This window comes from Leucoraja erinacea, unplaced genomic scaffold, assembly GCF_028641065.1.
Source record: "Leucoraja erinacea ecotype New England unplaced genomic scaffold, Leri_hhj_1 Leri_93S, whole genome shotgun sequence".
Lineage (NCBI taxonomy): Eukaryota > Metazoa > Chordata > Chondrichthyes > Rajiformes > Rajidae > Leucoraja > Leucoraja erinaceus.
Genome location: NW_026576883.1, coordinates 54,468 through 68,575, shown reverse-complemented (window position 1 = coordinate 68,575; position 14,108 = coordinate 54,468). Strand labels below are relative to the sequence as shown.

Below are 14,108 nucleotides of genomic sequence, written 5' to 3'. Positions count from 1 at the left end.
TACGGGAGTCAAGATCGTCCCATCAACGGAGGCTCGTGGCCCCCAACCGAAGAAAAATTAAGGGAAGAACTAAGGAAGAACTAAGAAAAACCTGAACTTTATTTTGCCTTCCATCACAGTGAGGAATGTGTAGGAGTCACTGTGGTGGATGTTCATGTTAAAATGTGTTTTTGAGTGATCTGTTGCTTTTAATTGAATGACTGACCTGGCCAATGAAGAATAAAGCCCCGGAGGCCGGATGTGAGTCAGTCACCCCGGATGATAATGAGTGAGAGTTGAGTCCAGAATTGTGAGTTACGCCGTGAGTGAACAGACCTGTGAGTTTCCATGCGGTTCCTGGAGGGTTTTGTCAGTCTACCTACCTGCTTCCAATACCTGCAACCTCCGGCAACCACCTCTGGGAACCGCACGGAAACCTTGGGTGGGGTGCAAAGTCTCCAGCGGTTTCCGTTCAGGTTTCCTAAGTGGGACAGGGGCATTACTGTACGCACTCGATCTTGGAGGGAATATTCCATTTCTGATGCGCAAACTAGGGTAGTGGATGGACGAAGCAGCTGATGGCGTCCGCGGGCTTGGAATGGACTTTGGTCACTCGTGGTGTCTCTGAAATGGAGATAGAAATGGCGAGAAAGCAAAGGAAAGAGTCGGGGCTCGAGCAGAGGAAAGTGGGAGCTGGTTGGAGACTGGCAGAGAGGGAGATGAAGCATTAAATCGGTGAAGGAGAGCAGGAAGCAGCAACAATACAGACATGATGTACCTGAGGGAGAGGTGTGGGAGGGGTCTGGTGGCGACTGAGACAAGGAATGATCTACGTATTCTACAGAGAGACAGGCAGAACGGGCTCCCACCTGGAAGCGGGAATTTGGTTTGAACCCATTTTTCCAAAGATCCGTTCCGAAGAAAACAAATCTGTTGTGTGGAGAGCAAATGCTGCTGCACATGCTATTAATTATCTGAGTCGGCGAACTTTAGGACCCAGGGGAGTCTGGAGCTCAGGACCCGCCGCCCACAGCTGCTGCTGAACCCGCGGGAAGGGAGATTGCTTCAATCTTTATATTTTCACAAAAGTAATTTCTGTTCCTTTGCCGGACGCGGTTAAGGCGTTAAAATGAACGGATCGACAGAGAGATTTCAGTTGCTGTTTATTTCACTCTTCCCACATTTATATTCCCCCTGGTTTTATTTCCGCGCTCACTGGGGATTCACGACGCGGAATTTGGGGATTCAATGGGAGCCGTTCGTTCAGCGCCGACCTGTTGTCCACCGGGTTTCTGCCCCACAGCCCCTGAGCCCCGCTCCTGACGCCGGCCCCGGGACCCATATAACCATATAACAATTACAGCATGGAAACAGGCCATCTCGGCCCTACAAGTCCGTGCCGAACAACTTTTTTTCCCTTAGTCCCACCTGCCTGCACTCATACCATAACCCTCCATTCCCTTCTCATCCATATGCCTATCCAATTTAATTTTAAATGCCAACGAACCCGCCTCCACCACTTCCACTGGAAGCTCATTCCACACCGCTACCACTCTCTGAGTAAAGAAGTTCCTCCTCATATTACCCCTAAACTTCTGTCCCTTAATTCTGAAGTCATGTCCTCTTGTTTGAATCTTCCCTATTCTCAAAGGGAAAAGCTTGTCCACACCAACTCTGTCTATCCCTCTCATCATTTTAAAGACCTCTATCAAGTCCCCCCCCCTTAACCTTCTGCGCTCCCGACCCTTTTACACACAGATTCTCAGCCACTGGTCTTTATGCCAAGGCCCAAAGTAAGGATAAAGTTTCTCCGTGAATTTATTCCCAGTGAAGGTGTGGAGATGGGACTTGGTGTCCGCGTTGTAAAATGAAACCGTCCCGGACTCGTAACTGAGATAAACTCCCACCCTCCCGGGGATGGGACGGGCGGGGAGAGGGGATGGAGGGGAGGCGGATGCATTAAACTTGTCACCCAGCTGCCAGATGCTCCAGACTCCGGTCTCTGGGGTCAGTGTGAGCACTCTCTTCCTCTCCACAGACTCTGCGGCGACTCCCAGACTCCAGCGCTGACTCCCCGCCACCTCCACCTCCCAGTAATGTCTCCCCGATGTGAATCCCTCCGATCCCAGCACACACCACAAGCCTGTAAACCTCTTCTCGGTGTCAGGGAGACTCCTCCGGGTCTCGGTCCATCTCACCCTCTTCCGATCCTCAGACACCTCGAGCCGCGGATGCGCTGTTTCCACATCCAGGGTGACGGAGACTGGGGGGAGAAGCAGAGAATCAGAGAGTCCCCGGGGGTCAGGGGGAGACTCTGGCAGCGCGGCCCCGGGACAGGGGGAGAAGTTGTCCGCACGCCTCAGCCTCAGGCACAGGCAGGCGGACAACTGAAACCTTGCCCAATGTTTCACCCACAACCACATCGGGTGGACAAAGAGACATCTTTCCCGGATTTTCTTAACTGAGCAGAAGAGGGGGAGTCCCCCGGGTTATCGGGAACGGGTGTGGGTGCTGAGCGCGGACGGGGAAAACCAAATGCTGAAAGTGAGGATGAACAAGAGATTACAGGTGGGGATGGAGATATCAGGCGGCTATTCAAATATCTTGCCAGTAGATGGCGAGGGAGAGGCAGACTGGAAGATGAGACAGGTGGGAGTGGAAAATTAGAGGTGGTTAAAGAGGATGTAGATATGTGGGGTGGAGTTGCCGCGATCACACACAACAGGAGTGGACAAGACAGGCGAAGCAATCTGCAAATGTTTTCTTGCTTTCTTGAGTGGAGGGCGAGACAGAGGGAGGGGTGGAGGGTGAGACAGAGGGAGGGGTGGAGGGTGAGACAGAGGGAGGGGTGGAGGGTGCACAGGTTGTTAGATAGAATGCGTGGAGACTTCAGTTTTTAATGTCGCTGGAATAGAGGGGGTCCAGGGGTGGATTTGATGGTCTATCCAACCAGGAACACATTGACCTCATTGTGAACCAATATATGAACTTCACTGAGGGACTTGACAATTACCGGTTTGTCAAGGAGGACTCTCTCTAACTTCTACAGGTGCACAGTAGAGAGCATGCTGACCGGTTGCATCATGGCTTGGTTCGGCAACTTGAGCGCCCTGGAGAGGAAATTACTACAAAGAGTAGTAAACACTGCCCAGTCCATCATCGGCTCTGACCTTCCTTCCATTGGTGGGGTATCGCCTCAGCGCAGAGGGAGAACTGGAGGGAAGAGACTGCAGCCCTAAGATTTTTTTGCCTCCATCACAGTGAGGGGGTGCTTGCTGGACTCACTGTGGTGGATGTTAATTTGTGTTAACTGTCTGTTTTGTTGTTTATTATTGTATGTATGGCTGCAGGCAATGACATTTCGTTCGGACCGCAACGTCTGAATGACAAATAAAGGATCTAATCTAATCTAATCGAGGGGATTTATCGCAGTCGCTGCCTCAAAAAGGCTGGCAGTATCATCAAGGACCCACACCATCCTGGCCACACACTCATCTCCCTGCTACCTTCAGATAGAAGGTACAGGAGCCTGAAGACTGCAACAACCAGGTTCAGGAATAGCTACTTCCCCACAGCCATCAGGCTATTAAACCTGGCTCGGACAAAACTCTGATCATTAATAACCCATTATCTGTTATTTGCACTTTATCTGTATTTAATCATGTGTGTGTATATATTTATACAATGGTATATGGACACACTGATCTGCTTTGTAGTAAATGCCTACTATGTTCTGTGTGCTGAAGCAAAGCAAGAATTTTATTGACTTAACAGGGACACATGACAATAAACTCACTTGAACTTGAACTTGATGTTCCGCATGCAAGGCTGGTCCGGAAAGTGAAGGCAGGTGGGATCCAAGATGTTTTGGTAAAATGCATCCAAAATTGGCTTGGTGGTTTGAGGTGGAAGGTAATGGTGGAAGGATGATTGTTCTGCTTGGAGGTCTGGTGATGGGTGGAGTGCAGCAGAGATCGGTGCTGCAACCTTTGCTGTTTATTTTATGTTTTCATGGCTTGGATGTGAATGTAGGAGGTGTGATTAGTAAGTTTATGGAGAACGGGAAATGTTATGGATAGTGAGGAAGGAGATGAAAGTCTGCAGCAGCAGGATAGAGGCTAGATCTTCGGAAACCTTATGTTCATACAGGGATATGAAAACTGGGGGTTTAACACAAGAAGATGCAGTTTTAAAGTGGATCTGAGTGGTGAGTTTTTCTTCACACACAGATAGTGGTTGATATTTGGAATATTTTGCCAGAGAAGGTGGTGGAATCAGATGTAATCGCTACATCAAAGAGGCGTTGCGATTTAGCAAACGAGGTGTAGAATAATACGGTTCTAATGTGAGCTAATGGGATTTGTGTTGCTGGGAAAAAAGGTGAACATGGACGCGATGGGCAGAAGGGCCTGACTCTGTAATGTACAACTATGGCTCTCTTCCATGGGTGCAGGGAATTCCAAAGGTTGCCCAGTCTCTGCGTGCAGTAATGTCTCCTTGTCTCTGTCCTGAATGGTCCAGCCCACATTCTAAGAGGGTGTCCTCTGGCTCCAGACCCCCTCAGACAGGGGAAACATCCTCCCTGCATCCAGCCCACTGAGCCCTGTAAGGACTTTGTGTTTCACTGAATTCTCCTCTAATACACCTGAACTCTCGAGTACACAGGCCTAGTCTACGCAATTTCACCCAGCACAGCAAACCCATTCTCCCAGGAGCAAGGATTTGTTCAAGTGCAAACAAACTTCGCCTCTGTGATACTTCTCCCAGAGTCCATTAATATTCACATATTAGTATTGCATAAAGATGTCTTAAAAAGGAACAATGGAAATAGTATTAGTTTTACCTCGGTTGATGTGATCAGATGTTTCTCTCAATGCCACGTTGTAGAAAAAGACACAATCATAGTTTACAGTGGGCAATGCACCATCTACCACCGACATTGTTTTGGTTTCATCACTAACCCTGCAAATATTTAACAGCTGGTTAGAAACTGAGCATTAGTTGTTTTTTGAGCTGTACTATAAAAACAAACATTGTTTCAGTCAAAAGCATGTCCTACCTGCTCTTGCGACCAGCTTCCTCCTGAAATAAATAAAACACAAATCTCAATAGACTGAGATGGATCGTCATGATCCTGACGGCGGGTATTTCACCAAATTGCTACAAAAAAACCCTCTGATAATTCCCATTTCCCAACTTTGCCGCTGTCACCCAGACAGAAAGTGGATATTGTCGTAGAGACATCGAACACGGGGGAAAGCATTAGGAATGTCGATGAAAATAACTGCGAGCATGCAACTTATGAGTAAGACCGGGCAGGTTGTGGGATATCAGGGATAGAATATTTTAAGATCAGCGGTGGATTTAAATGGGTGGGGGTTGGAAATATTATCATGACTTGTGGGGAGAATACTTTCACTTTGCCAAACTGTAGTGTAACCCCTCACCTTCAGAAATATCACGCCGTCCTTGTGGTCTATCTGTTCCTGTAACTTTGAGAGTTCTCCCTGAATGGAATTTAAATTATTTTGTATCTCTTGAAGATTTTTCTCCATCGTTTTTACAATCTTCTCCTCTTCTTCCCGGACATTTCCGAGTAACCGCTGCTCTTTCTCAGTGAGAATCTGGTGCAGTTCCACAAACTGGGATGTGATCAGTGACTGAAGGTTGTGTGACTCTTCCTATCAGATGAAAGATGAGAAACAATATATTATGTCACTATTGAGTGCAGAAATATGCCATTCGGCCCAACATGTCCATGCTGGGCTCTGTACGTATCTACACTAATCCCATTTACATGTATTTAATCCATAGCTTTCATTACCGTGGCAATTTAAGTACTCGTCTTGATAATTATGAAATATTATGTGAAAGTAACGCACAATCAAATAATTCCCATTTCCCCAGTATAATTCCCTACAGCCTATTCCATTTCATGTGTCCATTAACCCTCAGTGGACAGAACCAGGTCCCCAGAACTAGCAGACAACAGCACCACTTAGAATTACAGAATTCACAGAGTCAAACAGCAAGGGGTATTGGCTATCGGCCAATACGCCCCATCTGTGCTATTTCCAATTGTCCACATTTGGCCAAGACAGTTCTAAAACTTTTCTCTCCACAAATGTTTGAATATCTTTTAAATGTTGTTACGGTATCCGACTCAACTACCTCATCTAGCAGCTCGTTCCATGTACCCACTACCAAAATTGTCCTTCATGTCCGTTTTAAATCCTTTCCCTCTCACCTAAAACATATACCCCCCCCATTCTCGACCCCCCTACTGAGGGTAAAAGACATATATTTTTTAAGTTGTTACACTACCCGACTCAACTACCTCATCTGACAGCTCGTTCCATGTACTAAAGTTGTCCTTCATGTTCATTTTAAATCTTTTCCCACTCACCTAAAACATATACCCTCACATTCTCGACCCCCCTACTGAGGGTAAAAGACTGACCATCCAATGTATCATTTTGTTTCATGATATTATACACTTGCCACAGACCATTCTTCAGACTGCTGCGCTCCAGGGAGTAAAGTCCTTGGCTGCTCAACCTCCCCCAACAGTTCTGGCCCTCAACTACTGAGCTCTATAGAGGTGCCAAACTATTGCACACATCACAGGGATTAAATCTACACAAACACATTAAATCCACAGTACAAAGCCTCACCTGAACTCCAGAAATGCTCTCTTTCTGTACCTGCTCCATTTTCTGGATCTCTGATTCCTTTTCTGTGAGAGATTCGAAGGAAGATTTCACCTGTTCCTGGGGTGGGGTTTCAGATCAGAGAACACAAAAAGTCAGACAATAAAGAAAAGATTAGACAATGATGAGATCAGAAGTGATTTGGTTTTACCTTGTAGAATTCAATTGCTTCTTCTATCAGCATTAAGCTGTGAGACTTGTGTTCCTGCACAGTTGTGCAAATAAAGCAGATCAGTTTCTTGTCAGTTTCACAAAACAGTTTCAGTTCTTCCTGATGTTTCTCGCAGTGAAGTTTACTTTTCTTCGCGTTGAGATTCAGGCTCAGTGTTCGAGCTTTCTCAGACAGTCTAACCAAGGCCCGATTCACCCTGAGGGTGCGGTTTGCAGATTCCTCTCTACATTCCGGGCAGGAGTTTCTCCCCTCCCTGTCCCAACTCTGTGTGATGCAGGAGCGGCAGAAGTTGTGTCCGCAGTCCAGCGCCACCGGATCGGTGAAGAAATCCAGGCAGATGGGACAAATGATCTCCTGGGTCCAACTCTCGACCTGGTCTTTCGCAGCCATTTTAACTCCGGGACTGCGAGGTTCAAAATGAGTCCCGCAACAAAGCAAAAATATCATCTTTGGCCACAAGAGTTGCTGAATCCTTGCAGTACCTCGAGCGCCCACTGCAATCCCGGGCAATGAATAATGGGCTATAGGTCTGTACACCTGCAGCTGGGGAGAGAGGGAGGCACAGAGACAGACAGACAGACAGACAGAGAGAGAGAGAGACACAGAGAGAGAGAGAGAGAGGCACATACAGAGAGACAGAGAGAGAGACACACACACACACACACACACAGACAGAGAGAGAGACACACACACAGGGAGACAGAGAGGGAGAGAGAGAGAGAGAGAGAGAGACAGAGAGAGAGAGAGAGAGAGAGAGAGAGAGACAGATAGAGAGAGAGAGAGAGAGAGAGAGAGAGAGAGCATCTATGGAGAGACACAGACAGAGAGAGAGAGAGAGAGACACACACACAGGGAGAGAGAGAGGGAGAGAGAGAGAGAGACAGAGAGAGAGAGAGAGAGAGAGAGAGAGAGAGAGAGAGAGAGACAGATAGTTACACAGAAAAGCTGGAGAAACTCAGCGGGTGCAGCAGCATCTATGGAGCGATAGTTGATTGACATTAACTGACACTAAGAAATTAATATTGAATTGCTAAACTTGCTGTTGTGAAAAATTGTACTGCTTACAGCTGTAAGAACGTGTAGCAATCAATAGGCAAGTTTATGTACAGGGACATATCTATCCATGCACTGTAGACTTGTATTTATACTTATGCATTTTAAATATGTATGTCATGTTTTATACTTTGGCAATATAACCATGTATTTTATCATGCCAATGATGTTTTTTAAAATAGAAATTGAATTGAATTGAATGTTCTATGGCTGCAAGCGTTCAGCGTGAAGGTGTCCTGGCCGCATCCAACCAGAGCTCAGAGATCGAGTGGAAAGTGTCCCAAAGTGCTTTACTGACTTAAAATAATAAACTGCAGCCACTAATGGTCAGAAATGCAGGAGCCAATTTACAAACAGGAACATTCACAAATAGATTTTAAAACCGAGCTACATATCAGGAAGTTTTAAAGAAGGAACTGCAGATGCTGGAAAATCGAAGGTACAGAAAATAGCTGGAGAAACTCAGCGGGTACAGCAACATCTATGGAGCGAAGGAAATAGGCGACGTTTCGGGCCGAAACGTTGCCTATTTCCTTCGCTCCATAGATGCTGCTGCACCCGCTGAGTTTCTCCAGCTTTTTTGTGTATCTACATATCAGGAAGTTCAGTTCAGTTCACTACAGTGCCGCGTCAACCATGAAAGACAGGTGTCTAAATGTTTGCGGGCGGCGGGTTCCAACAAAAGATCTAGGATCTAGGATCCTCTAGGATCTTTGGGTTCCACTGGCCAACGGGAGCAACGCCTCCTCAGTTACACCTCCATAGCGCTGGTCCCTGTTCCTTTCTGCCCTGCCTTAGACAATCTCAGGGCAATCTCTTTGCTTTCGTCTCACTTCAGGCTTGTATAAACATAGAAACATAGAAAATAGGTGCAGGAGTAGGCCATTCGGCCCTTCGAGCCTGCACCACCATTCAATATGATCATGGCTGATCATCCAACTCAGTATCCAGTACCTGCCTTCTCTCCATACCCTCTGATCCCCTTAGCCACAAGGGCCACATCTAACTGCCTCTTAAATATAGCCAATGAACTGGCCTCGACTACACTCTGTGGCAGAGAGTTCCAGAGATGCACCACTCTCTGTGTGAAAAAAGTTCTTCTCATCTCGGTTTTAAAGGATTTCCCCCTTATCCTTAAGCTGTGACCCCTTGTCCTGGACTTCCCCAACATCGGGAACAATCTTCCTGCATCTAGCCTGTCCAACCCCTTAAGAATTTTGTAAGTTTCTATAAGATCCCCTCTCAATCTCCTAAATTCTAGAGAGTATAAACCAAGTCTATCCAGTCTTTCTTCATAAGACAGTCCTGACATCCCAGGAATCAGTCTGGTGAAACCTTCTCTGTACTCCCGCTGTGGAAAGAGTGGCTTTCCTCAGATTTGGAGACAAAACTGTACGCAATACTCCAGGTGTGGTCTCGCCAAGACCCTGTGCAACTGCAGTAGAAACTCCCTGCTCCTATACTCAAATCCTTTTGCTATGAAAGCTAACATACCATTCGCTTACTTCACTGCCTGCTGCACCTGCATACCTACTTTCAATGACTGGTGTACCATGACACCCAGGTCTCGCTGCATCTCTCCTTTTCCTAGTCGGCCACCATTTAGATAATAGTCTGCTTTCCTGTTTTTGCCACCAAAATGGACAACCTCACATTTATCCACATTATACTGCATCTGCCAAACATTTGCCCACTCACCCAGCCTATCCAAGTCACCTTGCAGTCTCCTAGCATCCTCCTCACAGCTAACACTGCCCCCCAGCTTAGTGTCATCTGCAAACTTGGAGATATTGCCTTCAAATCCCTCATCCAGATCATTAATATATATTGTAAATAGCTGGGGTCCCAGCACTGAGCCTTGCGGTACCCCACTAGTCACTGCCTGCCATTGTGAAAAGGACCCGTTTACTCCTACTCTTTGCTTCCTGTTTGCCAGCCAGTTCTCTATCCACATCAATACTGAACCCCCACTGCCGTGTGCTTTAAGTTTGTATACTAATCTCTTATGTGGGACCTTGTCGAAAGCCTTCTGGAAGTCCAGATACACCACATCCACTGGTTCTCCCCTATCCACGCTACTAGTTACATCCTCGAAAAATCCATAAGATTCGTCAGACATGATTTACCTTTTGTAAAGCCATGCTGACTTTGTCCAATGATTTCACCACTTTCCAAATGTGCTGCTATCCCATCGTTAATAACTGAATCTAGCAGTGTCCCCACTACCGATGTTAGACTAACTGGTCTGTAATTAAGATTTTCTCGTCCCTCCATTCTTAAAAATTGGGGTTACTTTTGTAAATCCAATCCTCAGGAACTACTCCAGAATCTAAAGAGTTTTGAAAGATGATTACTAATGCATCCACTATTTCTGGAGCTACTTCCTTAAGTACTCTGGGATGCAGCCTATCTGGCCCTGGGGATTTATCGGCCTTTAATCCATTCAATTTACCCAACACCACTTCCCGGCTAACCTGGATTTCACTCAATTCATCCAACTCCTTTGACCCGCGGTCCCCTGCTATTTCCGGCAGATTGTTTATGTCTTCCTTAGTGAAGACGGAACCAAAGTAGTTATTCAATTGGTCCGCCATATCCTTGTTCCCCATGTTCAACTCACCTGTTTCTGACTGCAAGGGACCTACATTTGTTGTAACTAATCTCTTTCTTTTCACATATCTATAAAAACGTTTGCAGTCAGTTTTTATGTTCCCTGCCAGTTTCCTTTCATAATCTATTTTTCCTTTCCTAATTAAGCCCTTTGTCCTCCTCTGCTGGTCTCTGAATTTCTCGCAGTATGCTGCTTTTTATGGCTAATTTGTACGCATCATCCTTCGCTTTGATACTATCCCTGATTTCCCTTGTTATCCACAGATGTACTACCTTCCCTGATTTATTCTTTTGCCAAACTGGGATGAACAATTTTTGTAGTTCATCCATACAGTCTTTAAATGTCTTCCATTGCATATCCACCGTCAACCCTTTTAGAATTAATTGCCAGTCAATCTTGGCCAATTCACATCTCATACCCTCAAAGTTACCTTTCTTTAAGTTCAGAACCATTGTTTCTGAATTAACAATGTCACTCTCCATCCTAATGAAGGACTCAACCATATACCCAAGGCGGTACGTACAACAAGACTGCTAACTAACCCTTCCTCATTACTCAATACCCAGTCTAAAATAGCCTGCTCCTCTACATGTTGATTTAAATAACTATCCCGCATACATTCCAAGAAATCCTCTTCCTCAGCACCCCTGCCATTTTGATTCACCCAATCTATATGTAGATTGAAGTCACCCATTATAACTGTTTTGCCTTTGTCGCACGCATTTCTAATTTCCTGTTTGATACCATCTCCAACTTCACTACTACTGTTAGGTGGCCTGTACACAACACCCACCAGCTCTTTCTGCCCCTTAGTGTTTCGCAGCTCTACCCATACCGATTCCACATCCTCCAAACTAATGTCCTTCCTTTCCATTTTGTTAATCTCCTCTCTAACCAGTAACGCTACCCCACCTCCTTTTCCTTTCTGTATCCCTCCTGAATATTGAATATCCCTGGATGTTCAGCTCCCAGCCTTGGTCACCCTGGAGCCATGTCTCTGTGATCCCAACTATATCACAGTCATTAATAGCTATCTGCACATTCAACTCATCCACATTACGAAGGTACACAAAATTGCTGGAGAAACTCAGCGGGTGCAGCAGCATCTATGGAGCGAAGGAAATAGGCAACGTTTCGGGCCGAGACCCTTCTTCAGACTGATGGGGGGTGGGGGGGGAGAAGGAAGGAAAAGGGGAGGAGGAGGAGCCCGAGGGCGGGCGGAGACAGCTCAAGGGTTAAGGAAGGGGAGGAGGCAGTAAGGGCTAGCAAAATTGGGAGAATTCAATGTTAATGCCATCCGGACGCAAGGTCCCCATGCGGAATATGAGGTGCTGTTCCTCCAATTTCCGCTGTTGCTCACTCTGGCAATGGAGGAGACCCAGGACAGAGAGGTCGGATTGGGAATGGGAGGGGGAGTTGAAGTGCTGAGCCACCGGGAGGTCAGGTTGGTGATTGCGGACTGAGCGGAGGTGTTCCGCGAAACGATCGCCCAACCTACGCTTAGTCTCACCGATGTAAATCAGCTGACACCTAGAGCAGAGGATGCAGTAGATGAGGTTGGAGGAGATGCAGGTGAACCTTTGTCGCACCTGGAACGATTGCTTGGGTCCTTGAATGGAGTCGAGGGGGGAGGTGAAGGGACAGGTGTTGCATTTCTTGCGGTTGCAACGGAAAGTGCCCGGGGAGGGGGTGGTGCGGGAGGGAAGGGAAGGGAAGAATTGACAAGGGAGTTGCGGAGGGAGCGGTCTTTGCGGAAGGCAGACATGGGGAGAGATGGGAAGATGTGGCGAGTGGTGGGGTCACGTTGGAGGTGGCGGAAATGGCGGAGGATTATGTGTTGTATTTGCTGGCTTGTGGGGTGAAAGGCGAGCAAGTCTTCCTTGACAAACCGACTCTCCGTAGTCTTCTCAGGAAGTAGAGGCGCTAATGAGCTTTTTTGATAGTTGCGTTAGTGTTCTCGGACCAGGAAAGATCTTCAGAGATGTGCACGCCCAGGAATTTGAAGTTCTTGACCCTTTCAATCTTTGACCCGTTGATATAAATGGGGCTATGGGTCCCCCTCCTACTCCTTCCAAAGTCCACAATCAGTTCCTTGGTTTTGCTGGTGTTGAGGGCTAGGTTATTGCGCTGGCACCATATGAAAAGTTGCTCGATCTCTCTTCTGTATTCTGACTCATCCCCATCAGTGATACGCCCCACAACAGTGGTGTCGTCAGCGAACTTGATGATGGAGTTCGCACTGTGACTGGCTACGCAGTCATGACTATAGAGTGAGTACAGCAGGGGGCTGAGCACGCAGCCTTGAGGTGCTCCCGTGCTGATTGTTATCGAGGCTGACACATTTCCACCAATACGAACAGTCTGTAGTCTGTGGATGAAGAAGTCGAGGATCCAGTTGCAGAGGGATGCGCAGAGACCCAGTTCTGCGAGTTTGGTAGCCAGTTTGGAGGGGATGTTTGTGTTGAATGCCAAGCTGTAATCGATGGATAACAGCCTGACATATGAGTTTTTGTTGTCCAAGTGGTCCAGTGCTGAGTGGAGGGCCAGCGAGATCGCATCCACCGTTGATCTGTTGTGGCGGTAAGCGAACTGCAGTGGGTCCAGGTTTTTGTCGGGGTAGGAGTTGATTTGCTCTATGATCAGCCTCTCAAAGCACTTCATCTCCACCGGCGTTAGTGCCACTGGTCGATAGTCATTGAGGCACGTCACCTTACTCTTCTTGGGCACCGGTATAATTGATGCCCTCTTAAAGCAGGTGGGGACCTCAGACCTCAGGTTGAAAATGTCCGTAAAAACTCCCGCCAGTTGGTCAGCACAGGTTTTTAGAACACGACCGGGTATACCATCAGGACCAGGTGCTTTTCGGGGGTTCATCCCTCTGAAGGATTTCCTGACGTCGGCCTCTGTGGCTGAGACTGAAATGCCATCACAGCGAATGCGGGGTCTGTAGACCCCCGTTAAGGAGGAACGGTAAGAAAAGACAAATAAATCACAATAAAAGCGAAAAGATGCCCTTGCTCCTTCCACAGCATGCGGGGAGCCTGGACCAGATCAGCATGGCCAAGACACCAGAGTGAAGTTGCGGGGAGGTTTACAAGGTTTATTATTTAATGTCCCTTGTCTAGTCTGAAATAAAGTTCATCATTGGACATAAAAATGAGAAGAAATATAATTGTGTGTGTTGCATGGTTATATACATCTATATCATTGATATATATTGAGGGGGATCTTATAGAAACTTACAAAATTCTTAAGGGGTTGGACAGGCTAGATGCAGGAAGATGGTTCCCGATGTTGGGAAGTCCAGAACAAGGGGTCATAGTTTAAGGATAAGGGGGAAATCTTTTAGGACCGAGATGAGGAAAACATTTTTCACACAGAGTGGTGAATCTGTGGAATTCTCTGCCGCAGAACATAGTTGAGGCCAGTTCATTGGCTATATTTAAGAGGGAGTTAGATGTGGCCCTTGTGGCTAAAGGGATCACGGGGTATGGAGAGAAGGCAGGGATGGGATACTGAGTTGGACGATCAGCCATGATCATATTGAATGGCGGTGCAGGCTCGAAGGGCCGAATGGCCTACT

The 14,108-nt window shown here is 46.9% G+C and overlaps 1 protein-coding gene across 1 annotated transcript; it reads right to left on the bottom strand.

Annotated features, from left to right (window-relative positions):
- Positions 1–1,127: 1,127 nt before the first annotated feature.
- On the bottom strand, positions 1,128–7,288 carry LOC129695088 (zinc-binding protein A33-like). Its single transcript, XM_055631838.1, has 6 exons — positions 6,841–7,288; positions 6,654–6,749; positions 5,427–5,660; positions 5,039–5,061; positions 4,823–4,941; positions 1,128–2,242 (listed from the first exon to the last, which is right to left on the bottom strand). Exons 1-6 carry the CDS (start codon positions 7,249–7,251, stop codon positions 1,728–1,730), a joined length of 1,398 nt encoding a protein of 465 aa, XP_055487813.1. The 5' UTR covers positions 7,252–7,288; the 3' UTR covers positions 1,128–1,727.
- Positions 7,289–14,108: the final 6,820 nt, after the last annotated feature.